Source organism: Salmo salar, chromosome 19 (assembly GCF_965601325.2).
Source record: "Salmo salar chromosome 19, fSalSal1, whole genome shotgun sequence".
NCBI classification, from domain to species: Eukaryota; Metazoa; Chordata; class Actinopteri; order Salmoniformes; family Salmonidae; genus Salmo; species Salmo salar.
In genome coordinates, this window is record NC_138309.1 from 24,200,271 (window position 1) to 24,227,893 (window position 27,623).

The following is a 27,623-nucleotide window of genomic DNA, read 5'->3' on the forward strand; positions in this document are numbered from 1 at the left end:
TGTTTGTACGGTCGGCAGCCAGGGGCCGCGGCAGAGAAGAGGAGGGCAGGGTCAAGCTCAGCCTGCGAGGCCTCCCTCCCCAACCCACTCACATGACCTTTCAGAAGATCCACTCTGTGCTCTCAAGGTGCCACAGGCTGGTGTGTGTGTCTGCCACAAACTCTCTCATTAACATATGCTGCATGCCTGCCGTCGCTCTCTCTTTTACACTCGTTCCCCACCTTCTGCTTCTAACTCCTCTTTCGCTCTTTTTCCTTTCACTCCCTCTCCCTCCATCTCTCCCTCCCTCTGTGGCCCTCTATAGAGATACTGTGGTTAGAACGACCCTAAACATTATTTTCTAAGGCAAGGAAACAGGAAGGGACAGCTTAACATATGCAGCCGTGTCCTCGCTCTTCCTCTCTCCCCCACTCACTCTCCTCTCTGTGGCATTGCCATCAATGCAATTAAAGCCAACTGTCGTTAATGATGTCCCCAGCTGCCCATAAATTTGTCGTTAGCGGCTTCGAGGTTTGCGGGGAGTGTGCGCACGCGTGTGACCGCAGCAAGAGAGCACAGAGACAGACTGAAGGTCGGACATCCCTAACATTATGAAAAGGTGACTAACATCACTCAAATGACACAGACCTGAGCAGAAACACAATACTGGCAGGGATTCATAATGAGAAGATCTCTCCTGTTTACCTATAAAGCCTTCTATCCCTCATCATCGGCATCTATTCCCTTCATAGTGCACTACTGTGGACCAGGGCACAAGTCAAAAGTAGTGCACTATAAAGTGAATAGGGTGCCATTTGGGACGGGCCCCTAATCTCCTTAAAGTATCTGACAGGAACCCTGTCACAGGATACAGATAAGAGACACAGACAACAAAGAGAAACTAGTCGAAGAGTTTCACTTTTGATTGGCGCTTTGTTTTGGTTGTTATTGTTGCTTTCTCTACACTTCGGAGACGATAGCAGAGGATAATTTAATATACAGTAAGCTTTTGGTAATTATGCACATGCACAGTACAGTATTCCCTCTACTCCTGTGTGTGTGTGTGTGTCATTACTATTCACGAGACAAACCGTGCCGTTCCCACGGCGACAGCGCCTGGCGGAACCTTAGGACCCCGTGACGACGCATGTGAAAATGTCACGCCGATCTTTCTCTCCCACTCGCTCTCCGACATTCCCCCTCTCTCTCTCTCAACACAGAAGAGTGCCACCATCAACCGTCCTGTGAGAGATGCTTTGAATAAGCAGTGTGGGGAACAGGGGAGAAGGGAGGGAAAGGAGTGTGTCTTGAGGGAGGGGGAGTATACTGTAGTGTTTGTGGGCGGGGAGGATCAGAGGCAGGGGGGAGTGTAGTATAGGTCCTGGGTGGTTGGCGAGTTACGGGGAGGGGGGGGGGGGGTCTCTGGCGTAGCTGAGTTGGGCAGTAGGAAGAGACCCTGGGTGGTGAGGGGGTGGGGTTGGGGTTTGCGGGTTACAGGGAGGATCTTACTGGGGGTCCCCAGCGTAGCTGAGCTGGGCAGGCCGGATCCCAAAGTGGACAATGATGGGGAAGGTGATGACCTCTGGATTGAACTGCTCTCTGTCCAGCTGGTCAATACGCACAGAGCTAGGCTTCTGAAACAACAACAACAAAGACTATGAGACCAGGGAACATATTGATAAAGTGTCTCAGAGTAATGATCTAAGATCTGTCCATACAAATCGTATTTATTACGGTTTAAAAAGCTAAACTGATCCTACATCAGCACTCCTACTCGGAGACGCTTGACACACATATAGACTCAGATCCTATCAGACTTTGGTAAGTACATTGTTGTGTTATGTTACAAAAAGAGCATGTGAATTCATGGAAATGTGCACTCAAAAGTGCAAACCCTGCCAATCCAGCACTCTATCAATCACAGGCACACACCCTATGGACCCTGTTGCACTTTATGGAATAGGGTGCCATTTTGAATACAGTCCATGAAAGTGCTCTTATCCTCTCTCACCATGCCAGGGTTGGTGACGATCATGCCCTTGCACTCCTCTGCGTACTTCTGCCACTTCAGTTCCTCCCACTGCAGCATGTCAGCTATCTCCTCCTCAGGGACCAGAGGCTTGGAGCTCCGCAGGAGGTAGAGGAGCACCTGGTGCATGGAGAGCACCTCCTTACCACCGTCTGACAGGGAGGGACAAACACAGAGATCATGATATACACAGACAAACACACATTCAGAAACACATACACACAGAGAAACAAGACCGACAGACCGAGACAGACAGAAACACAAAGAACATACAATGAGACACACACACAAGGTCAAATACACAGTCAGGTTTAGACACTCATGCAAAATTGATTGATCTCCATTTACAAAATGTTCGCATGGACAGATACACGGAAAATCCATAGATCTGAATCTCAACGCATTAAGAGGACAACTCATGTGTACACACACACTCATGCACACAAAGTACATACAACAGCATGCAGTACCAACATTCTCCAGCAGAGAGAGAGAGAGAGATTTCTGAAGAAGGGACAGTCTCACCAGGTAAGAAGCGGACAAAGCGAGGCATGAAGTGAAACTTCTGACATCCAGGAGATTGGTTGTCCCACTCTGGACCTGCGTGGGGAAACAACAAAGATACTGAAAATAAGATGAACCGTTTACACCTTCAGTCTCAAAATCTAATTTTATTGGTCGTATACACATTTTGCAGATGTTATCGCAGGTGCATCGAAATGATTATGTTTCAAGCTCCAACAGTACAGTACACCTAACAACACACACAAATCCCCAAAATAGAAATAAAGAAATATACGAACAAGCAGTGTCAGAGTCCGGAATATACACTATCGGTCAAAAGTTTTAGAACAAGGTTTTTTTCTTTATAGAATTATAGTGGAATTATAATATCTTTTTTTTTTAAATATCTTTTGTAGAATTATAGTGGAGACATTAAAACTATGAAAGAACACATATGGAATCATGTAGTAACCAAAAAACTGTTAAACAAATCAAAATACATTTTAGATTCTTCAAAGTAGCCACCCTTTGCCTTGATGATAGCTTTGCACACTCTTGGCATTCTCTCAACCAGCTTCATCTGGAGCACTTGTTGGCTGCTTTTCCTCCACTCTGCGGTCTGACTTATCACAAACCATCTCAATTTGGTTGAGGTTGGGGGATTGTGAAGGCCAGGTCATCTGACGCAGCACTCCATCACACTCCTTCTTGGTCAAATAGCTCTTACACAGCCTGGAGGTGTGTTGGGTCATTGTCCAGTTGAAAAGCAAATGATAGTCCCACTAAGCGCAAACCAGATGGGACGGCGTATCACTGCAGAATGTTGTTGGAGCCATGCTGGTTAAGTGTACCTTGAATTCTAAATAAATCTCAGACAGTGTCACCAGTAATACACAGATCATCCATTCACCCATACCGCATCTCACAAAGACACGGCGGTTGGAACCACAAATCTCCAATTTGGACTCCAGACCGAAGGACAAATTTCCACCGGTCTAATGTCCATTGCTTGTGTTTCTTGGCCCAAGCAAGTCTCTTCTTATTGGTGTTCTTTAGTAGTGGTTTCTTTGCAGCAATTCGACCATGAAGGCCTGATTCACACAGTCTCATCAGAACAGCTGATGTTGAGATGTGTCTGTTACTTTAACTCTGAAGCATTTATTTGGGCTGCAATTTCCGAGGCTGGTAACTAATGAACTTATCCTCTGAAGCAGAGGTAATTCTGGGTCTTCCATTTCTGTGGCGGTCCTCATAAGAGCCAGTTTCATCATATCGCTTGATGGTTTTTGCGACTGAAATGTTTCTTATTGACTGACCGTCATGTCTTAAAGTAGTGATGCACTGTAGTTTCTCTTTACTTATTTGAGCTGTCCTTGCCATAATATGGACTTGGTCTTTTACCAAATAGGGCTACCTTCTGTTTAACCCCCCAACCTTGTCAAAACACAACTGATTGGCTCAAATGCATTGAGGAAATACATTTCACAAAATAACTTTTAACAAGGCACACTTGTTAATTGAAATGCATTCCAGTAGACTACCTCATGAAGCTGGTTGAGAGAATGCCAAGAGTCATCAAGGCAAAGGGTGGCTATTCGAAGAAACTCAAATATAAAATATTTGTTTAACACTTTTTTGGGTACTACATGATTCCATGTGTTATTTCATAGTTTTGATGTCTTCACAATTATTCTACAATGTAGAAAATAGTAAAAATAAAGAAAAATTCTTCAATGAGTAGGTGTTCTAAAACTTTTGACGAGTAGTGTATATACACACAAAAGTACGTGGACACCACCCTTTGGCTATTTCAGCCACACCCATTGCTGACAGGTGTATAAAATCGAGCACACCGCCATGCAATCTCCATAGACAAACGTTGGCAGGAGAATGGCCATACTGAAGAGCTCAGTGACTTAACGTGGCACCAACATAGGATTGCCACCTACCCAAAAAGTCTGTCTGTCAAATTTCTGCCCTGCTAGATCTGCCCTGGTCAATTGTAAGTGCTGTATTTGTGAAGTGGAAATGTCTAGGAGCAAACATGGCTAAGCCGTAAAGTGGTAGGCCACACAAGCTCACAGAACGGGATCACCGAGTGCTGAAATGCGTAAAAATAACCTGTCCTCGGTTGCAACACACACTACCAAGTTTCAAACTGCCTCTGGAAGCAATATATACACACTCCCATTCAAAAGTTTGGGGTCACTTAGAAATGTCCTTGTTTTTGAAAGAAATGCAAATTTTTGGTGCATTAAAATAGCATTAAATTGATCAGAAATACAGTGTAGACATTGTTAATGTTGCAAATGACTATTGTAGCTGGAAACAGCAGATTGTATATGGAATATCTACATAGGTGTACAGAGGCCCATTATCAGCAACCATCACTCCTGTGTTCCAATGGCATGTTGTGTTAGCTAATCCAAGTTTATCATTTTAAAAAGGCTAATTGATCATTAGAAAACCATTTTGCAATTATGTTAGCACAGCTGAAAACTGTTCTGATTAAAAAAGCAATAAAACTGGCCTTCTTTAGACTAGTTGAGTATCTGGAGCATCAGCATTTGTGGGTTCGATTATAAGCTCAAAATGGCCAGAAACAAAGAACTTTCTTCTGAAACTCGTCAGTCTATTCTTGTTCTGAGAAATGAAGGCTATTCCTTGTGAGAAAATGCCAAGAAACTGAAGATCTGGTACAACACTGTGTACTACTCCCTTCACAGAACAGCGCAAACTGGCTCTAACCAGAATAGAAAGAGTGGGAGGCCACGGTGCACAACTGAGCATGAGGACAAGTACATTAGTGTCTTGTTTGAGAAACAGATGCCTCACAAGTCCTCAACTGGCAGCTTCATTAAATAGTACACGCAAAACACCAGTCTCAATGTCAACAGTCAAGAGGCGACTCCGGGATGCTGGCCTTCTAGGCAGAGTTCCTCTGTGTTATTTTGCCCATCTTAATCTTTTCTTTTTATTGGCCAGTCTGAGATATGGCTTTTTCTTTGCAACTCTGCCCAGAAAACCAGCATCCCGCAGTCGCCCCTTCACTGTTGACGTTGAGACTGGTGTTTTGCGGGTTCTATTTAATGAAGCTGCCAGTTGAGGACTGCAGGAATGTCCACCAGAGGTGTTGCCAGAGAATTGAATGTTCCTCTCTCTACCATAAGCTGCCTTATATTTTTGGTCAGTATGTATTTTTGGTCAGTATGTATGTATGTATGTATGTATGTATGTATGTATGTATGTATGTATGTATGTATGTGTATCAACAGAATGGACAGTATATGAAAGATGTGTACAGCAGTAGTGATTTCAGATGAGCCTTGATATAGTATATATATATATATATATATATATATATATATATATATATATATATATATATATATACACACACACTATTTAACAGTCTGATGGCCTCTTGGTCCCAGATTTGATGCACCTGTACTAGAAGGCGGAAACAGGTGGTAGCGGGCAAACAATGAGGCCGTGGCAAACAATGATTGAGTTGGAGAAGTGTGTGGCCAAGCAGTCATGGGTGAACAGGGAGTGCAGGTGCCTATCCCCTAGTGCCTAGTTGTAGGTAGCAGGGGCTGGGGGATAGGAGGTAATGGGTAGGAGCTAGTAGGTAGTATGGTGTGTTGTTCACCTGTGAGGTTCCAGTCATAGAGCTCCAGTATATCCTGGAATAGGTAGGAAGAGAACAACTCCAGTCCTTTCACACAGTAGTTCTGAACATGGAAATAGGAAAACAAAGGGTTAACACACTCTCACACACACACACACACACACACACACACACACACACACACACACACACACACACACACACACACACACACACAAGCATCTTAATGCTGATATATGTAACTTGATAGTCAAATCTAGTTCCCTAATCTTTGGCTTCCAACGCTTCCTTATCAGCCCATTCAGCTGGTGTAGGTTAAAAACAACCTCTACCTCTTTCCGGCCTTGGGTGAGAAGACTGGGGGGGGGCCTAACCAGAAGAACAACAACCTTTTAACTCCAATTACAGAGGAGAAAGCAATAGCGAAAGACCCCAAAGAATTTGAAAACAAATCCAATGTTGATACTATTGGGTGAAATACCAGTGTGCCATCACAGAAGCAAGATTTGTGATCTGTTGCCACAAGAAAAGGGCAAACAGTGAAAAACAAACCCCAAGTTTATATTTATTTTCCCTGTTGTACTTTAACCAGTGGTGTAAGTAAAAATACAATAGAAGTACTACTTAAGTTGTTTTTTGGGGAATCTGTACTTTACTATTTATATTTTTGACAACTTTTACTTTACTATATTCCTAAAGAAAATAATGTACTTATTAATCCATACATTTTCCCTGACACTCAAAAGTACTCGTTACAATTTGAATGCTTAGCAGTACAGGAAAATGGTTGAGAGAACGTCCCTGGTCATCCCTACTGCCTCTGATCTGGCAGACTCACTAAACACAAACGCTTAGTTTGTAAATTATGTCTGAGTGTTGGAGTGTGCCCCTGGCTGTCAAAAAGAAATAAAAAATAACAATAATAATGAAATCGTGCCATCTTGTTTGCTTAATATAAGGAATTTCATGTATAGCATTTACTTTTACTCAAGTATGAGTGCTGAGTACTTTTTCCACCACTGTAGTTAAGTACATTTAAAACCAGATACTTTTACTCAAGTAGTATTTTACTGGGATACCTTCACTTTTACTTTAGTCATTTTCTATTAAGGTATCTTTACTTTTACTCAAATTTTCCACCTCTGACTAACTATTTGCACATCGTTACAATACTGTACAATACTATACTATTCCTTTGAAACTTTTGTGAGTGTAATGTTTACTGTGAATTTATTTATTGTTTAGGTCACTTTTGTTTATTATCTATTTCACTTTCTTTGGCAAACATATGTTTCCCATACCAATAAAGCCCTTTGAATTGAGAGGGAAGAGAGAGAGAAAGAGGGGCTTTACTGACCTCTGGTGTCATCTCTTCAATAAAGTGAATGGTGTAATCTATGTTGAAACGAATCACTCTGCACAATGGAATCTGGGATGATGAAAGAGAAGAGGGGGGGGGGTAGAGAGGGAAGAAGAGAGTAGAAGAACACTCATTACCATGATGTTAGACAGAGGTTAGAGCTTTTCAAGAAAACTCATTAAATCCTCATCTCCATAAGCAGCGGCTGCAGCCCAAAAACACACACACACACACACACACACACACACACACACACACACACACACACACACACACACCGAACACAAACAACCCACACGCGGTATCTCTTTACACACGGCTTTTGAACATTAAGTGACTCCAGTCTCTTTAAGGAGATAAGCCTGCTCTTCCATGTTTAATCTCCCAGTTACATGCTCTTTGTTGTCTGAACGGGAGTCCATTTTGGAGGATTAACCTGGCCCACCGTATATCATGCAGCGGTGCCACCCCTCTAGCTAACTAGCAGGGGCTAATATCGCTGCGTTCTGGAGTCTCTAATCCCCAGACCTTCTGTAATGCAAGGTTTTTCAAGGGATTGTTTAAATTATCCCGTGGTAATCTGCGTTTAATTCTCGCCAAATTCTTTTCAAATTGGAATTATTGACCGAATACGTGCATTTCGTGACATTATTCAAACCTACACAAATATTCAAACACACACAACTCTCTCAATCACTGCCTTATTCAGCTAGGCCTTGCCTTCCATCGATTTGCCATCCTTTTGGGACAAGAATGTATATGAAAGAACCTAATAAAGTTCAACTTGGCTTGCCTTTCAAGCCTCCCCTGAAACTCTCTGAAGGCGCGCCTCATTTTTGAAAACCTCTGCTAAAGAGGGATCCTCTGTCGATACGTATGAGGCCTTTAAAGTCCCAACTGCTGTTATATTTGACAGTTACTGATGGGCCTTTAAAAGTAGAGAGGGAGGGAGTGGACTTAAAACCCAAGGTCGCCATCAGCAGTGTAGCTGAAAAGGAACGTAGAGTGCTTCCCAAATGGTACCCTGACCAGGGTCCATAGGGTGCCATTTGGGAAACAGCCTAATTTTGTCTGAGGTTGACTCTGGAACAAAGGAGACGACCAACGCAAAAGGCAGATTTTAAGTTGCTGGGTTTTTTTTAAGCTGGCCGCTGGCTCTGAATTATTAATGGGTGCTTTGCTTTATAAACCTGCCTGTAGGGACGGACAGAATATTGATATTAGGCAGCACACACAGGCAACTGACGTGGCACAGGTTGTCCCATCGGAGGACACGAGGGAGGATGGAAAGGGAACAGAAGAGCTATGTGTTGAGTTATGCATATACTTTAAAACAACAGGCCTAGTTAAATAAAGGTTAAATAATTTTAAAAATAATAATAATCGAGAGAGATCAGAGGGAGTGGAGAGTATGATGGCAGGATGGATCCATTGCATGGTGCTTACGTTAGTGAGAGGCATGTGGGAGAAGAGGGAGAAGCCTTCGAACAGGTACTCATGGTCATCGTACTCGATAACCGTAGGCCTGTCCGTCTGGGAACAAAACACACACACCAGAAATGTCAGAATGAAGTCTGATGTAACTTTAAGAGAAATCCTATGGTTATGGTTTTTGGGTCCATCTACAGTGGTTCCTCCTTTAAAACCTGTTTGGGATAGGGGGCAGTATTTTCATGGCCGGATAAAAAACGTACCCGATTTAATCTGGTTACTACTCCTGCCCAGAAACTAGAATATGCATATAATTAGTAGATTTGGATAGAAAACACTCTAAAGTTTCTAAAACTGTTTTAATGGTGTCTGTGAGTATAACAGAACTCATATGGCAGGCCAAAGCCTGAGAAGATTACATACAGGAAGTGCCCTGTCTGACAATTTGTTCTCCTTCTAGGGCATCTCTATCAAAAATACAGCATCTCTGCTGTAACGTGACATTTTCTAAGGCTTCCATTGGCTCTCAGAAGGCGCCAGAAAGCAGAATGACGTCTCTGCAGTCTCTGGGCGAAAAAAAGCAGGAGTTTTTGTAAGTGGTCAGGCAGGGAACAATGACAATGGAGTGCGCGTGGACGAGACGACTCCATGTTTTTCTTTCAGTCTATGAATGAATATAACGTCGCCCGGTTGGAATATTATCGCTATTTTACGAGAAAAATAGCATAAAATTTGATTTTAAACAGCGTTTGACATGCTTCGAAGTACGGTAATGGAATATTTTGACATTCTTTGTCACGAAATGCACCCGCGCATCACCCTTCGGATACTGACATGAACGCACGAACAAAACGGAGCTATTTGGATATAACTATGGATTATTTCGAACCAAAACAACATTTGTTGTTTAAGTAGAAGTCCTGGGAGTGCATTCTGACGAAGAACAGCAAAGGTAATCCAATTTTTCTTATAGTAAATCTGAGTTTGGTTAGGGCCAAACTTGGTGGGTGTCAAATTAGCTAGCCGTGATGGCCGGGCTATGTACTCAGAATATTGCAAAATGTGCTTTCACCGAAAACCTATTTTAAAATCTGACACCGCGATTGCATAAAGGAGTTCTGTATCTATAATTCTTAAAATAATTATGTTTTTTGTCAACGTTTATCGTGAGTAATTTAGTAAATTCACCGGAAGTTTGCGGTGGGTATGCTAGTTCTGAACATCACATGCTAATGTAAAAAACTGGTTTTTGATATAAATATGAACTTGATTGAACAAAACATGCATGTATTGTGTAACATAATGTCCTAGGAGTGTCATCTGATGAAGATCATCAAAGGTTAGTGCTGCATTTAGCTGTGGTTTTGGTTTTTGTGACATATATGCTTGCTTTGAAAATGGCTGTGTGATTTATTTTTGGCAGGGTACTCTCCTGACATAATCTAATGTTTTGCTTTCACTGTAAAGCCTTTTTGAAATCGGACAATGTGGTTAGATAAAGGAGAGTCTTGTCTTTAAAATGGTGTAAAATAGTCATACGTTTGAGAAATGTAATTTTTTTGAGGCATTTTTGAGGTATTTGTATTTCGCGCCACGCTATACCATTGGATATTGGTGAGGGGTTCCGCTAGCGGAACATCTGTCCCTAACAGGTTAAAAGTTTTACGTTAATGCCAGTTAGCGCTAGTTTGACCACCAGAGGGCAAGTTGGAGAAGCATTTGATATTCTCCCATACTGGCATTACTAGAAAATTAAAAAAATGTTTGTAGTAACATAGTACATGGGATTGATTTTAAGAAATGTAGCTTAATTTGATTAATATTATGGTGTTTCTATGCCGAGAAAATTGAAAAACGGAAGCCTCAGGGTTTCCGTTAGGATGGCATGGAAAATATTGCGCTGAACAACGTGACAGTCGGGAGTAGGCTACAGCATAAGAGGATTGGAGGATTCTAAATTAATATCTAAGGGGGATAACATTTCCACACCTAATTGTAGTGTAACCAATACTCATTTCGCCTATGGTAGGCCTACAGTGTATCTACAAATATTTTTTTCAATGACGTGACACTCTGCCAATAATTACATTTAGAGGATTGGAGGATTCTAAATTAATATCTAAGGGGCATTTTCTGTTAGGATCTGTGAGAATATCTAAGGGGCTTTTATATCATTCTAAATTAATTAATAATAATAATCACTTTTTTTAAAAAGTAATGATATTTTGGAGATTTAACCTAGAGAAAAAGGTAATTCTTGAACATGGGGTGAGACATTCTCACTAATTTGTAAATAAAGCCATTTATTTAAAATGATTTATTTCTGGAGAAACCTAACTTGATTATTTAGCAGACATCACCTGCTTATACTCAGTCAACACATATCTTAAGAATATTATGGAATATAATTGAACATTTTAGTTTCTCCATGCTTGTCTCAAAGCAGCGCGAAACGGTGTTGAAATAGACATCCACAGCAGGAAGGATATATATATAAAAATTAACGAAAGCACAAAGATGCTGATGAAGAAATACAGTACAGTACTATGCTTTTACATTTGGATAATAAAGCATTTAGAAGATATAAGCCACCTGCATTTCTTTATTAGGCTACTGTTCAGTCTGACAGGGAACATAGCCTACAAGACATACTGTAGTAAACATGAGAAAGTGCCTAATTCCATACATAAGGCCATGTCCGGACTTTCGCGGTGACGTCAAGTACCTTCAATAATGGCTGTACTAGAGAATGTGGGCACGCGGGAGACCGGGGTTCAATTCCCCAACGGGGAGGAAGGAGTAGGCTGTCCTTGTAAATAAGAATTTGTTCTTAACTGATTCCATGTGTGTTATTTCATAGTTGTGTTGCCTTCACTATTATTCTACAATGTAGAAAATAGTGAAAATAAAGAAAAATCCTGGAATGAGTAGATGTGTCCAAACTTTTGATTGGTACTTGCTTATTAATTTGATTAATATTATGGTGTTTCTATTCCAAGAAAAATTAAAAACACTCTGGGTTTCCGTTAGGATGGAACAAAAAAATATGGCGCCATACAACGTCACGGGTGGCTGTACAGTACTGGGCATTTAGCTAAAGAATCCCAATGTCATGCGGACACGCGGGAGACTGGGGTTCAATTCCCCGACAAGGGAGGAAGGAGTAGGCTGTCGTTGTAAAAATGAATTTGTTCTTAACTGACTTGCCTAGTTAAATAAAGGTTACACTAAGAGCATAACCTTTCTGCACCCTAATTATTTAATTCTAGTCTAACCAATACCCAAACGGAGATTAAGTGAAATTAACATCTCATTGATTTATCAAGACCAGTCCCCATGCTTGTCTAAGAGCAGCGCAAAACGGTGGGTGCTAAAATAGTTGTAGGCTTTTGCTTCAAATCATATTGCTTCTAACATAAATATGCTCTTTAAATAAATAAGACCTCCACCACTTTTAACAGCACATTACTCAACACTAGTGAGACTCATGTCACCTACGGTAGACCTACAGTATATCGAAAAATATGACGTGACTCTCCGCCAGTAATTACATATAGAGGATTGGAGGTTTCAAAATTAAAACCAAAAGCCTGGTTCTCCCGGTGGCGGCCGGCACGGGTATCGAACCTGCATCTGTAGCAACGCATTTTGCACTCCGACGCACCCATCCACAAATTATCAAAATACAGAGAGGTGTTGGTAAAGGTATATTGTCCTGTTAATTGCCCATAATGGGCTATTATAATACTGTTCATGGTGTCCAGGTCAGGATAAGCGAAACATTTCTTTATTAAAGACTATCAGAAAGAATGTTGGTACTTATTTATTTTGATCCAAAGCCATAAATGAGTGAGTCACTCAGCTTTATGTGCCATCAACTTGACAATATATAACGATATTTTGGAGGTTATTTCGTTTTCAGATTGTAATCTGAATAAAGGCCAAAATAATATTTGTAAAGGCCAAAACATTTATTTCTGTTTTTAGAGGGAGATAAACACTGGGCCAATTGTGCGCCAGCCATAAAGGCCAAAATATAGCCCTGCTAATAGCCATAATGCGCTGTACAACGTGACCATGTGTTTGAAAGAGTATTTTCCAGTAAGCAACAATTTCTTTTTCATTAGACAACTTTGTAACAATATTTCTGTAATTCACTGATATTTATTCCCATAGTAATTCGTTATGGAGCCATAACAAAAAAAAATGGCATTTTGATATTTTATTAATGAAAGCATAAAGATGCCATTATTAGTTACATTGTTTTAGTTTGAACGTGCAAACTGGCACTAAGAACAGAACAGCAGGAACGTTTCCCTTGTCAGCGCCATTATTAGTGCAATGCCCCTTAAATATACTGCTCAAACAAATAAAGGGAACACTAAAATAACACATCCTAGATCTGAATTAATGAAATAATCTTATGAAATACTTTTTTCTTTACATAGTTGAATGTGCTGACAACAAAATCACACAAAAATAATCAATGGAAATCCAATTTATCAACCCATGGAGGTCTGGATTTGGAGTCACACTCAAAATTAAAGTGGAAAACCACACTACAGGCTGATCCAACTTTGATGTAATGTCCTTAAAACAAGTCAAAATGAGGCTCAGTAGTGTGCGTGCCTCCACGTGCCTGTATGACCTCCCTACAACGCCTGGGCATGCTCCTGATGAGGTGGCGGATGGTCTCCTGAGGGATCTCCTCCCAGACCTGGACTAAAGCATCCGCCAACTCCTGGACAGTCTGTGGTGCAACGTGGCGTTGGTGGATGGAGCAAGACATGGTGTCCCAGTTGTGCTCAATTGGATTCAGGTCTGGGGAACGGGCGGGCCAGTCCATAACATCAATGCCTTCCTCTTGCAGGAACTGCTGACACACTCCAGCCACATGAGGTCTAGCATTGTCTTGCATTAGGAGGAACCCAGGGCCAACCGCACCAGCATATGGTCTCACAAGGGGTCTGAGGATCTCATCTCGGTACCTAATGGCAGTCAGGCTACCTCTGGCGAGCACATGGAGGGCTGTGCGGCCCCCCAAAGAAATGCCACCCCACACCATGACTGACCCACCGCCAAACCGGTCATGCTGGAGGATGTTGCAGGCAGCAGAACGTTCTCCACGGCGTCTCCAGACTCTGTCACGTCTGTCACATGTGCCCAGTGTGAACCTGCTTCATCTGTGAAGAGCACAGGGCGCCAGTGGCGAATTTGCCAATCTTGGTGTTCTCTGGCAAATGCCAAACGTCCTGCACGGTGTTGGGCTGTAAGCACAACCCCCACCTGTGGACGTCGGGCCCTCATACCACCCTCATGGAGTCTGTTTCTGACCGTTTGAGCAGACACATGCACATTTGTGGCCTGCTGGAGGTCATTTTGCAGGGCTCTGGCAGTGCTCCTCCTGCTCCTCCTTGCAAAGGCGGAGGTAGCGGTCCTGCTGCTGGCTTGTTGCCCTCCTACGGCCTCCTCCACGTCTCCTAATGTACTGGCCTGTCTCCTGGTAGCGCCTCCATGCTCTGGACACTACGCTGACAGACACAGCAAACCTTCTTTCCACAGCTCGCATTGATGTGCCATCCTGGATGAGCTGCACTGCCTGAGCCACTTGTGTGGGTTGTAGACTCCGTCTCATGCTACCACTAGAGTGAAAGCACCGCCAGCATTCAAAAGTGACCAAAACATCAGCCAGGAAGCATAAGAACTGAGAAGTGGTCTGTGGTCACCACCTGCCAAACCACTCCTTTATTGGGGGTGTCTTGCTAATTGCCTATAATTTCCACCTGTTGTCTATTCCATTTGCACAACAGCATGTGAAATGTATTGTCAATCAGTGTTGCTTCCTAAGTGGACAGTTTGATTTCACAGAAGTGTGATTGACTTGGAGTTACATTGTGTTGTTTAAGTGTTCCCTTTATTTTTTTGAGCAGTGTATTTTGGAGATGATTTCATTTTAAAATAACGTACAATAAGCAATAAAAAGACCATTCTTGAACATGGGTTGAGACATTGTTACTAATTTATAAATAAAGCCAGTTTGTTATTTAAAATGATTTATTTCTGTTTTTAGAGGGAGAGAAACCAAAAACCTAGTCATCTCATGGGTCTCCCAGTCAAGGCCAGCATGGGTATTGAACCAGCATCTGTAGCAACACAGCTTGTACTGCTGTGCAGTGTCTTAGGCCGTTGCGCCACTCAGGCGCTGTACAACATGCCTGGTCGGGAGTGGCCTACAGTACTACAGTAAGATGATTCTTTTTGCTAACAAAATAAAATAAAAACCTTAGTGTAACAACATTTTTTGTAAGTAATACTGAAGTTGTGCACAATTATCAGTTTCTACTTAGGTTTATACCCAAAAGCATAATCACTGCTCTAACTCCCCCTTGTGCTGGTCTGGAGCAATGAAGTGGTGACGCAGGGTACCGTACTAAACCACAAATTACCTCTAAGTACCGCGGCGTAAGCTCGCAACTTTTAAAGGAGGAACCACTATAGGGCATAAGGTTTGAGAGGGATCGAGATGGAGAGTGAGACAGATGTATTCATACCAGGAAGTTAGTAGGTGGAGACACAGTGATTCTGTAGTGGTAGAGCTTCCCAGAGTTGTTGTTCATCGGACGACATTCCTTCACCGACTGGAGAGCGAGAGAGAGAGTCTTTGTACTAATGTTTAATAGTCTGTAGAATATCTATCCTATAGTATTTTAGTGTGAATCAATGCAAGATATTTTAGAAGAGAGAGTAGAGTAGGTTGTGTGTGTGTGTTTACCTCCTCTCCAGGGTAGATGCTGTGTCGTATCCCTGTGCGTCTGGACTTGGCACTGCACTTACACAACGGCCCATCGTTCATCTGTACACACACACAGGACAGTCATAACCACTATGAACACTCCTCCAAACCGTAACAGGTGCTGAAGGGAATTGTGGCATGTGTGTAGTACACATAAACACAAGAGGTGATATTTTGACAGCACGCAAAAGATGTCACCAAAACAGAATGAATCACTTAAAATACACTTATTATAAAACACGTTTGCAATAAACCGATACAGGATTAAATTACGTGCATTCGTACATCTGCAATGTTTGTTTCCAACACCACATAATTTAAAATCATAGTTACCCGGTCATGGGCATTGTTTAAAAAGGTTTCAAATAAAATGCCATTACAAGTATTTTGGAAGAATATAGTCTCTTTCAACAATAACATTTGTTTTAGACTAAGATTCTTCAACTGGGTGTACAGGCTTTCATTCCAGCCTTGTATTTAAATCAGGTGTGGTACTGCGGGGCTTGAATGAAACCCTGCACAACCCTAGCTCTTCAGGACCAGAGTTGGAGAAGCAGGCTGTGATAGACCATGTTAGAGCAGGGCCTGTACTCATAAAACAGTAGGAGTAGTGATCTACGATCTGGTCCCTCTATGTACCCCTATTCATTATGATCTGAAAGGCATCCTGGACTATGAAACTAGATTTTTTTTAATGAACATTTTCTGATTAGTTTCTTTATTATAATTATTATTACTACTACAAGGGTCAATCTACCACATCACCTCAATTAATCAAAGACATTAATCAATTCATCAAGTGCAGGAGGTTCTGACCTGTCCTGGGTCGTTGTACCACAGCTCGTCATGCAGACGGTCTGGATGGGCCTTCTTCCTTTTGATCTCAGCGATTACGTCAAACACGTCAGAGTCAGAGCTGCTGGAGCAGGTACTGCCTCCCCCGTCAGACTCACAGTCTGACTCACTGCTGCTGTGACTGTGGCACTCCTCTGGAACAGACACACAACAACCAGGACACTGTCAGTGGCTAGTGCACAGAGAGAGGTCTCAACACAACCACCACAACACTCACTTTCAGTCACCTGTCTTCTCTAGTGTATGGTTTTCACACTTGTTTTCTAATACTAGTTGTTCCTGCAAAAACAAACACCTGGACATACGTAGATGCACTGCTGTGCACAGGGTTTCACCGAGAGGTCTGAACTCACAGCATAGACAGTAATTGCTACTGAAAACAGGTTGACAAGCCTGAACACTTGTGTCAATCTTAGTGCACTAAATGTTGTAGCTAATCACTCTCTCTTTTTAACTCTCCTAGTTGTCAGACAGGGCTGAAGTCATTCCTAATCACATTAAATCAATCTCAGACATGGCAAGGCAAGTTCTACACAGTTTATAAAGCAGGTTCGACAGTATTTCTTTACTTCAACACCAGACACGACTGTCATTTTCACATTCCACCGTTACATAACCAGTGTTAGAGTTGAAATACCTTTGGGGATACTATCTGATATCAATACAGTACCGGGCTCCTCATCTAGCTTGGTCTTGGGGGGGTCCCATTTGGGCCTGGCCGACTGAGCACGCTCCTGTCTCTTGACCAGCTCTTCCTCAAAGCGTTCGTACAGGTCCCTCAGCTTACTGGTCCCCACCACGGTAGAATCACCCTACAGCAACAAAACAGGGTCACACAGAGTTTCAAAAGGCAGTATGAGAAGTTTGAGCAATTGGTTGAAAGACAGTAGAAAGCTGTGGTGGTAAAAATCACTGACAGAGAATCACTGACAGATCAGAGCATTTGTAAATGCCTCAATGATTATCAGAGATATAAGTATTCATATGGTGTTGTATCCTCAGACATTTTACAAATACATTTCTGGTGCATACTGTAACAGGAAAATCTGAAATTTGGTTACATTGTCATACAGAATTAACCTGTTTGTGTCAAACTAACAAAGTCAGCAAAGAAAAGCCAGGATTAGCCTCCTACCACTTGATCCATGGGATCGCTGGAGTAATAGTTCTCAGCATGGGTACAGCGGATCCACGCAGGCTTCAGCAACTCGTCCTCCTCTCTCTCATCTCCCTCCCCTTTCTCCCTCTCGCCTCTCTCCCTCTCGCCTCTCTCCCTCTCGCCTCTCTCCCTCTCGCCTCTCTCCATCTCGCCTCTCTCCCGGTCTCTGTCTCTATCTATGGAGACTTCAGGCTCTGTGTCTCGGCTCCTGACTGAGGTATAGCTGCGCTCTCTGTCTCTGCTCATCCCCGGTCCGTCGGACCTCCGGTCCCTCTCCTCCTCCCAGCGACCACGCTTCCTCTCTCTGCTGCCTGACCGACTGCAGGGAGAGACACACATAAATGGAGTGGGAAATGGTCACATTGAGAAACAAAGCAAGAGAGAGAGAGTAGAGAGAGAGAGACATCCATCTCTGCTCCTACTGTGTAAATAGTTACATTGTGTGCACATAATTGAAATCAAAGATGTGGGAAACAAGCTAAGTACTTTCCGGGTTCAGTATTATAACTAGGGGATCTATTCAATCCGTATCATGAAAGTTCAGCGTTACAGCATGATTGAAATTTAAAGGCAATGTTGCCACGTTTGCGGAGACTGCATTCAATCTTCAAAGTTGTATTTGTTGATGCATATGTATGCTCAATCCAAAATTATCCTAAAATGTATATTGTGCAACCCGTAACGCTTCAGCAATACAGATTGAATATAGCCCTAGGTGTAAATACATGCAAGCAGACACAGATTAGAGGTAAAATTAAATAATTAATAATAATAATTTAAAAAATAGTAAACGTGAGCATCCATTACCTTCTAGGTCTCTTCCTGTGTCGGTCAGGTGACTGAGACCTCCGACTGTCTCTGTGGCGATGCCTCTCCCTGAGAATACACATACCCGAGCACACACACAGACAGACACACACTTCTCTTAGAATGTACAACATACAGATACAGATCTGGTATTGAAAGCATTGCATCAAAGCAAACACAGTAACGCATAACATGAGAGTCCACTGAACACGAGTGTCTACTAAATCAGGGTTTCCCAACCAGCCACCCATGCACATTTTGGTTTTTGCCCTAGAACTACACAGCTGAAATCAAAAACCAAACGTGCACCCAGGGGGGCCCCAGGACCGTGTCTGAGAAACCCTGTGCTAAATGACCAAAATGTAAATGAGAACATTATACGTTGGGCATGGGACCGACACGTACCTGCTGCGTTCTCGACTCCGGTGACGGGTAGGAGGAGTCCTCCCACGCTGTTCGTACTCTGACCGATGTCTCCCTCCCTCCGGCCTGCGTCTGTCCGGACTCCTGCCTCGGTCCTTCCCTCTCTGGTTCATGGGGAAGTCCATCTTGTGTCTGTCGCCACCACCACCACGACTGCTGTAAGCATAGCCACCCTTCTGCTGCCTGTGGTCGTCATGGCGACCCCCTCTGCCTCTCTCCGGCGACCTCTGACCCCTGTCGTCCATTTGCTGTTGTTTCTCAGCCTTATACTGCTGCCCTCCTCCTCCATGAGGACCGTGCCTGAAGCCCCCATGGTCTGGCTTGAAGGAGCTGGGACCCTGGTGGGAGCCGTAGTTCCCTGGGCTAAAGTTGGGCAGAGGAGGGAATGGAGGATGGGAGTAGTTCATGGAGTAGGGGGGTTGATGGTAGCTCATGGACTGTGGAGGCATGGTAGGAGGCATGCCGGGAGGGTGAGGGAAAGGTGGAGGGGGTACGGAGGGCATCATGTAGTGGTAAGCACTCTGAGCTGACGCTGGAGACCCAGATATGGAGCTTCCAGAGGTGTTGCCGGCGAGAGGAGGAGGGGGGAAGTTGGGGTGGCTCTGGGGGTTGGGGAAGGGCGGGCGTACAGGGCACTGGCTGAGGGGACTGGCCGTCATACCCCCCTGAGTGGGCACTGGAGGGGGGTAAGACATGTAGTCTGAATGTGCAGTGATGTAACCACCCCCACCACTGTTTCCTTGGCCACCATAGCTGTGAGAGGAGCTGTGCTGGGCCTGGGGGTCGTAGTGGTAGGGGGGCATTGGCGGCTGGGGAGGTGGGGGTACTAGGTTGGTGGGCCGGTAGTTTTGGTGGGAGCCATGTTGACCCCCATGTAGACCTGGGGGGGCTCTTCCTCTGGGGCAGCCTCCACCTCCTCGACCCTGATGGAAGGACATACCTACAGGACAACAGGAACAACATGTTTAAATAATTACCAATGTGCACAGTGTCACCAGCTATGGTCCTGGGTGTTAGTGTGCTTCAGCATTAGCAAGCCAAACTAACACCCTGGACCAAAGTTAAGTGTCACCATGCACAGCATGATTACACAGCACAGACCATCTGAATCAACACTCGATTATCTGTGGACATAAACCACAGTCAAATATAATTGTGCTAACAAGTAACTGTACAAGTAACTGCATTGGATAGACGTCATTAGCTTAAGGTATGTGGTTAGTTATGTATTTCAAATGTTGTCCTGAGTCTAATGAATTAGCAATCAAGTCAGCCTGTACTGACACCATTGTACTGTGGCTAACGTTAGCTAAAAAGTAGCTAACTTGCTACAGTAAACGGTAAGTAACGTAGCTTGTTTAAGAAGTTAGCTATTATGTCCTTTCGGTTACAGTTGAACAACAAACGATGGCAAGCTAACAGCTAACTAGTTATACAAATAAGCAAAGAGGATGGATATCTAGCTAGCTAAGTTTACAGTGCACACATATTAGCAATTCATAATGACAATAGCTAAATGGGAGGCTAGCTAGCTAGCTAGCTAGCTAGTTGTATGTATTAAACATAAACTAGTAAGCTAGCTAACGTTTGCTAATTAGCTAGCTGAATCCAATGAAAGCCTTATAGAGAAGCTAGCTACGTTAGCTAAAATTACCTTCAGATTTGATAGCTTGCTAGCTACACGGAGCCTGATATCAAACAGAAGCGCATCAATAACTGAATGGCATGGAGTGCGATTGAAACGTATAACCTGTAGCTAGTCAAGGGAGATAAATAGAGAATTTGTTTTATTATACATAAACATTACTTCTATTCATGCACTTGTTGCAAATACCTTGTTGGTTGAATGGGTTTTGCTGAAAGGTTTTGCTGTGCGTGTAAGCATCTGTGTTTCCAGTCGGAATGCTAAAGAAGATGGACACGCATGACCCAAGGTAGACGGGTCATGGCTAGAAGGGAACCAGCTTTTGTCAAATGAACGTCAAAGTTGAAATATTTTGCATTTTACCTAACCCTTTTCATAACCTTAACCTAATTTTCCTAACCTTCTACGTTAATTCTCCCAACTTGCTGCGTAAATTGTCCTAATATGCTACGAAAAGACAAATCTGACTTTTATTTTACAAAAGCTGCATCCCTACTAGCCATGACCAAGGACACCCCTGGTGCCCAAATTGAAGACATATGTCGCGGAGCTGAGACTCGAGTGTCAGTCGTCCTGATGAGCCCTTAGTACCCAGATAGCTAGATTATGCTGGCTAACTGGCAACAGTCAACAGCAGCATGGGCAGAAATTATGTTCTTATATAAAAAAAAGTTACAATGATTGAGTGACTGGTTGACGCGAAATCTGCACCTGTGTGATTCTGCAAATTCAGGCACTTTGGCCCTGCAAGCTTTCAGAAATTAAACGTATTGAAACTCAATTTTAGCAGTATTATAATTGTCTTTGATTTGTCTAGAAACAATATCTGATAATGGCTGTGATCGTACTAATCAGGAATTTAAATATTTTTGTCATTTTTCTCAGACAGCAATAGACAAATGTAATTTCCATCATGTCATTAAACATACATTTTAGTTGAAAATGAAATGTCGTACAATTAATTTATAACACATTTATTATGCATTTGTACATTAACTTGTATTGAATATTATTTTAAGTGATTTTGAAGGTTTTCCTAATATTAATAATTCAACATGAAGCCTGAATTTATAAACTTGCCTTTGTGACAGCTGAAAACATTTATTTAACCTTTTTGTGAGATTAAGATAACAACCATATGATTTCCCTATCTAAAACAAATCAATTAATGTAAATTATACATAATATATTAATTTACCTCAAAAATATGGTTGTGGTGGAAATTACATCTATGTAAAAAATTAACTTATGAAGACAATAGTTTATTGCAAACATTTTGAACAAGAACCATTGTAAAACATTTAATTAATATAAGACAAAGTAAGATTCCAAAAGTAGCCAATGGGTAGAGCTCAAGGAAGTAGGCCAGTGTTTTTGAGAGATGGGCCCAGATTGCAGAGGGGTCATCCGCATAGAGAACCTCCGTGAGCAAAGTGAAACAGTATAATTTGTGGTATATCCAACACAGGTGTGGAGGGTCACCTGCTTGTGAGAATCACCAAAGTGAACTGCCTGGATTTCACTGGTGTATTTACACAGGTAGTTCTCTGAAAAGTCAACATGCACGAGGATCTCCTCTTTCCGACAATTCTCTTTTGATTCTCTCAGTTTGGAGTATTGGTGTCGAATGTTGTACACGTGTATCCCCAACTTTTCTTTCAATCATTTGAAAAAGTTCTCCAGTAGAATCTGCAGTGTGCCCACAACTTTTATTTTACTGTCAAAAGTACAGTGAACTTCTCCATGTTTCCCTCTTTGTTTTTCTTCTCTCTCTCTCTCTCTCTCTCTCTCTCTCTCTCTCCTCTCTCTCTCTCTCTCTCTCTCTCTCTCTCTCTCTCTCTCTCCTGCTTTGTTTTTCCACTCAAACCATCATGTCTGCTCACCGCCATCAAAGTCAGATGTTTAAGCTATTTGCCTGGCAAAGGGAGCACTCTCTATACATGCACTCTTTCTTCAGGTTCTCACAGCACAAAGACTCAATACGTTTCTCAATGTTGTTGCAGCTGATCACTTTGTGATACTGTAGTTTGTCTGCCATGAACTGGAGGTTGGTGTGGGTTTTGCAGAGGCATGTATCCCTATTCTGGACGTTTGGCTTGACAACCCAAAAAGGAAGTATTTTGCAGAATTCATAGTAGGACATTTTAATCTCTGAATATTCCCTCTTAAACTTCTGATAAAGGTTCTGAATTGTGCCATTCAAAAAGCGCTTCTGCTTTTTTTCTTGTTCCTCGTTAGTGTGTCCTTTTCCCCTGTTGTTGCTCTACTGTTGTCATGATTCCCACCGACGGTGGCGCCCCCTCCTGCTCGGGTGGCGGTCGTCGTCACCGGCCTATTAGCTACCACCGATCCCCTTTTGGTTTTCCCTTTTTTTGGTTTTGGGCACCTGTGGCCAATTAGCTATTAGAGGGGGTATTTAGTTTAGCTGGGCCGTCCGTTGTTTGTGCGGGATTCATTTTGTTCATTGACGACGTGTTGGTCGGCGGCTTTACCTGGTCGCATATTTGTATTTATTCCCTATGTTTGGGAACTTTTGTTTATTCTCCAGTGTTATTAAAAACACCACTCCCTGTGTTCGCTGCTTCCTGCGCCTCATTCCTCCTACACGACTACCGAAGCCATTACAACTGTTGACATCACGTTCATAGAATCTAGTGATTTTCTCTTCTGTGGCTATGCTAATTCTGTTACACTGCTTTTTCCTGGAGTATTGAAGAATTTTTGGCTTGTTTTCATTTGCCCTCAATGCTTTTGTTGAAAATTCAAATTCTCTGTTTGCGGCTTTGAACAGGCCATACTTTCTCAGGATGTTGCCTCTGAGCATTTTGAAGCCACTTGTTTGTCCTTGGCACTGCACATTTTTTTTTATACTTTTGCTTTAGTTCTGCAATGATGGCATTTTGAAACAATAAAATCCTTCTCAAGTTCTTCGGAGTTCCCTTCATTTGCTGTTTTGTCTTTGTCTTTGGGGAATATTGTCTCTCCATTTTCTTCATCAGTTGACCATACCTTTTTAGTATTTCTTAGCTTTCTGTAAAGCTTTATCAAGTTTGACATTTGTCATGCAAAGATCTCTGTGTGTTTTTGAGTGACCTCTTCCAACCTTTTTCCTTCCAGCAAGTATTTGACTTTTCATTCCTTTTGCAGATGATGAGAAAAGGGGTATCGGGGTGTGCATTAGAGGCAGGTAAGTTAAGGGCAGGTATGTTGGCCTCATGCTCTGGCTGCAAGTCATCTGGTGACTGAGGTGGTGTGTTGCCTGATAGGTAGGTCTCCGTTGCAACTGTTCTCTTTAAAGTGTGTCTTGGTTGCATTTCCATTGCCATCTCTTGCTTCTTTGTTCTTGCTTTGTCAGCTCAGAGATAGATTTCCCTTCTCCCTTATTTTTTTTCTTCCATTATCTCTACCTGTTTTTTTGCAGATGTTCCTGGTATCGTATAGGATCATTTTTTATTTTGTTTCTATGTCTGTGACCTCTGTGCTGTTTTATATGGCATCTTCTAAAAACAAAGAAAAATACTACATAAGTTTTCAACTTGTGCTCATCTTGGAGCATTTTGTAGATTAAATGAATTTTAAACAAAATTAAATAAGCCTAATGTAAAAACTAATAACATAATGGATTTTTGTCATTTCCAACACATTCTGTCATTTCCACCACAGTTAAGTTTGTGATAAACATGACTGTGATGGAAATGACACTTCTACAGTTTTTGGAGAAAAATTACAGGCTGTTTAGCATGCTTTGGCTAGTATTACAGCTAGCATATAGTTTACAATAAATACATAAAATGTACACATTTTTTCAAAATTCTACCACAAATGAAAGACTTTATACCTTGTTTGGAATTGAGCAATATTTACCTAGATTCTTATTCAACTTCTGGACATCACATCTGGAACAACAGTCCGCTGCAGCCATGTGCTTCAGTGTCACACCAATATGGATCCATGGTAACTAAGTGAACATTCTCTTGAAAAAACTTCAGTGGTGGAAATGACACCACTACCAAAGGACAGGTATATTGTGTGTAAGAACAATATAAAGGTCATATTCACAATGAATATTGATATAGATTTTATTTAATAGACTCTTTCTCTAGTAGATAACATTATATAATGTGTAATTATTCATGTTTTCTCATTGAAAAACATAGTAGAAGCTCAAAAGTCTCGGTCAGGGACAAGGGAAAAACAATAAAATTGAGGTATAAAATGCATCTGAAAAGTAGCTAAAATACTTGATAGAGAGGTGTAAAAAAATCTGGCATGATTGCATTTAAAGAATAAATACATATATTTTTTTATAAAATCCCCAGAATTGACCCCGAGGTCATAGAGGTGCCCATAGTTGCAGAATCACCCAACTCCACTGTGCTGTATCAGCACCATGGACAGAGCATGCGGCGGAGTGTGTGTGTGTAGGGGGGCAATGGAAAGCAACTGGGCAGTTACGTATGACTCCTTTGAGTTTCCATAAAAAGCGGGGGAAAACGCTGCACATCTGTGGTAGGCTACGTGAATAACATGGTAGACTATGTGAATAACTAGTTACGCCTCCGCCTGTCAATTTTTTTATTTATTTATAAGGACAGAGTCAAGTTTACAGTTGAAGATGCTTTACTCAACTCTGCCTCATGCCCCACCACTACATTGTTTAGTGAGCTTCTTCGCTAGCTGTAAAAGGCGTTAGTGTTATTAGCCTATTTAGCGCTAACTAGCTAATCTGCCATATGAGAAATGAAACCTCGGAGCCCACAGCCAAGCCCGTCTGCGATGATGCTGCTGAGCTCCACCTAGGTCCGCATGAAAAGCCTACCCATCATTCCACAAGTGCTGCCAAGATTGTGGCGTCACAGCCACTTCCCCTGCATCCCCGACTGTTCCTGACGATCTTGGAACAGAGAGCAAGCCCAGGTTAGCTTTGAATCCTATTTTATCTGCAGGTTTAAGCTACAGAAACTGTTTTGCAAGTACTAACTGGAATATGTTCTGGGATTCATCCGATGGTATTGAGGAGTTTACCACATCACTTCATTAATAAGTGCATCGATGATGTTGTCCAGCACAGTGACCGTACCTACATATCTCAACCAGAAGCCATAGATTACAGGCAATATCCACACTGAGTTAAAGGCTAGAGCTTCCGCTTTCAAGGAGCAGGACACTAATCCGGATGCTTATAAGAAATACCGCCACATCCTCCAATAAACCATCAAACAGGCAAAGCATCAATACAGGACCAAGATCGAATCCTACTATACCAGCTCTGATGCTCATTGGATGTAGCAGGGCTTGCAAACTTTCATGGATTACAAAGGGAAACACAGCCGCGACATGTGTCCAGTGACACAAGCCTACCAGAGAGCTAAATACCTTCGATGTGCGCTTCGAGGCTAGCAACACTGAACTATGCATGAGAGCACAAGCTGTTCCGGATGACTGTGTGATCACGCTCTCCATAGCCGATGTGAGCAAGACCTTTTTAAACAGGTTAAAATTTACAAGGCTGCAGGGCTAGACGGATTACCAGGACACATACTCAGAGCATGCGCTGACCAGCTGACAAGTGTCTTCACTAACATTTTCAACCTCTCCCTGACCCAGTCTGTAATAACTACATGTTTCAAGCAGACCATCATAGTCCCTGTGCCCAAGAACGCCAAGGTAACCTGTCTAAATGAATATAGCCCCAAAGCATTCACATCTGTAGCCATGAAATTTTTTGAAAGGCTGGTCATGGTTCACAACACCATCATCCCAGACACCCTGCAACCACTCCAATTCGCATACTGCCCCAACAGATCCACATATGACCCAATCTCTACTGCAGTCCACACTGCTCTTTCCCACCTGGACAAAAGGAACACCTACAAGAGAATGCTGTTCATTGACTACAGCTCAACGTTCAATACCATTGTGCCCTCCAAGCTCGTCAATACACTAAGGACCCTGGGATTAAACACCTTCCTCTGCAACTGGATCCTGGACATCCTGACGGGCCTCCTCTACTCCCAGTTCACCCACGACTGCCTGGCCGCGCACGACTCCAACATTATCATTAAGTTTGCTGACAACATGACAGTGGTAGGACTGATCACCGACAATGATGAGACAGCCTACAGGGAGGAGGTCAGAGACCTGGCAGTGTGGTGACAGGATAACAACCTCTCCCTCAACGTCAGAAAGACAAAGGAGCTGATCGTGGACTAAATGGAGGGCCGAGCACGCCCCCGTCCACATCAATGGGGCTTTTGTGGAGCAGGTCGAGAGCTTCAAGTTTCTCTGTGTCCACTCCACTAAGGAACTAATGAAGAGAGCACACCAACACCTCTTCCCCCTCAATAGGCTGAAAATATTGAGGATGGGCCCTCAGATCCTCAAAATGTTTGACAGCTGCACCATTGAGAGCATCTTGCCTGGCTGCATCACCACTTGGTATGGCAACTGCTTGCCTTCCGACGGCAAGGCACTACAGAGCGTAGTGTGTACAGACCATTACGTCACTGGGGCTGAGCTTCCTGCGATCCAGGACCTCTATATCAGGATGTGTCAGAGGAAGGCCCAAAAAATAGTCAAAGTCTCCACACACCCAAATCATAGAGTGTTCTCTCTGCTGCCACATGGCAATCGGGACCGATGCACCAAGTCTGGAAACAACAGGACCCTGAACAGCTTCTACCCCCAAGTTATAACACTGCTAAATAGTTAGTTAAATAGTTAACCAATAGCTACCCGTAATATCTGCATTGACCCTCTTTTCACTGAACCCCATACGCTGCTGTTACTGTTTATTATCTATCCCGTTATCCCTACCTATATGTACATATCTACCTCAATTACCTCGTACCCCTGCACATCGATTCGGTACTGGTGCCCCATGTACAGTGCCAGTCAAAAGTTTGGACACACAAACTCATTCAAGGGTTTTTCTTTATTTTTGATATTTTCTACATTGTAGAATAATAGTGAAGACATCAAACTATGAAATAACACACATGGAATCA

General features: G+C 42.6%; 1 protein-coding gene across 3 annotated transcripts in view; it reads right to left on the bottom strand.

The window, feature by feature from the left end:
• Window positions 1-21,119, bottom strand: part of drosha (drosha ribonuclease III) — a 151,397-nt gene extending 130,278 nt beyond the window's left edge. Inside the window, exons 1-14 of one of the 3 annotated variants that reach the window (XM_014157586.3) lie at window positions 20,806-21,119; window positions 18,954-19,911; window positions 18,549-18,617; window positions 17,718-18,060; window positions 17,253-17,394; window positions 16,544-16,716; window positions 15,707-15,787; window positions 15,486-15,572; window positions 8,950-9,036; window positions 7,501-7,572; window positions 6,165-6,246; window positions 2,534-2,608; window positions 1,991-2,160; window positions 1,489-1,613 (exon numbers count right to left, since the gene is read on the bottom strand). In XM_014157586.3, the coding sequence (XP_014013061.3) occupies window positions 1,489-1,613; window positions 1,991-2,160; window positions 2,534-2,608; window positions 6,165-6,246; window positions 7,501-7,572; window positions 8,950-9,036; window positions 15,486-15,572; window positions 15,707-15,787; window positions 16,544-16,716; window positions 17,253-17,394; window positions 17,718-18,060; window positions 18,549-18,617; window positions 18,954-19,909 (2,462 nt within the window). In that variant the 5' untranslated portion in view covers window positions 19,910-19,911; window positions 20,806-21,119. Of the gene's footprint in view, window positions 1-1,488; window positions 1,614-1,990; window positions 2,161-2,533; window positions 2,609-6,164; window positions 6,247-7,500; window positions 7,573-8,949; window positions 9,037-15,485; window positions 15,573-15,706; window positions 15,788-16,543; window positions 16,717-17,219; window positions 17,395-17,717; window positions 18,061-18,548; window positions 18,618-18,953; window positions 19,912-20,625 lie in introns of all 3 variants that reach the window. The other 2 variants (XM_082965660.1, XM_082965661.1) reach the window with 2 other exon arrangements.
• Window positions 21,120-27,623: the final 6,504 nt, after the last annotated feature.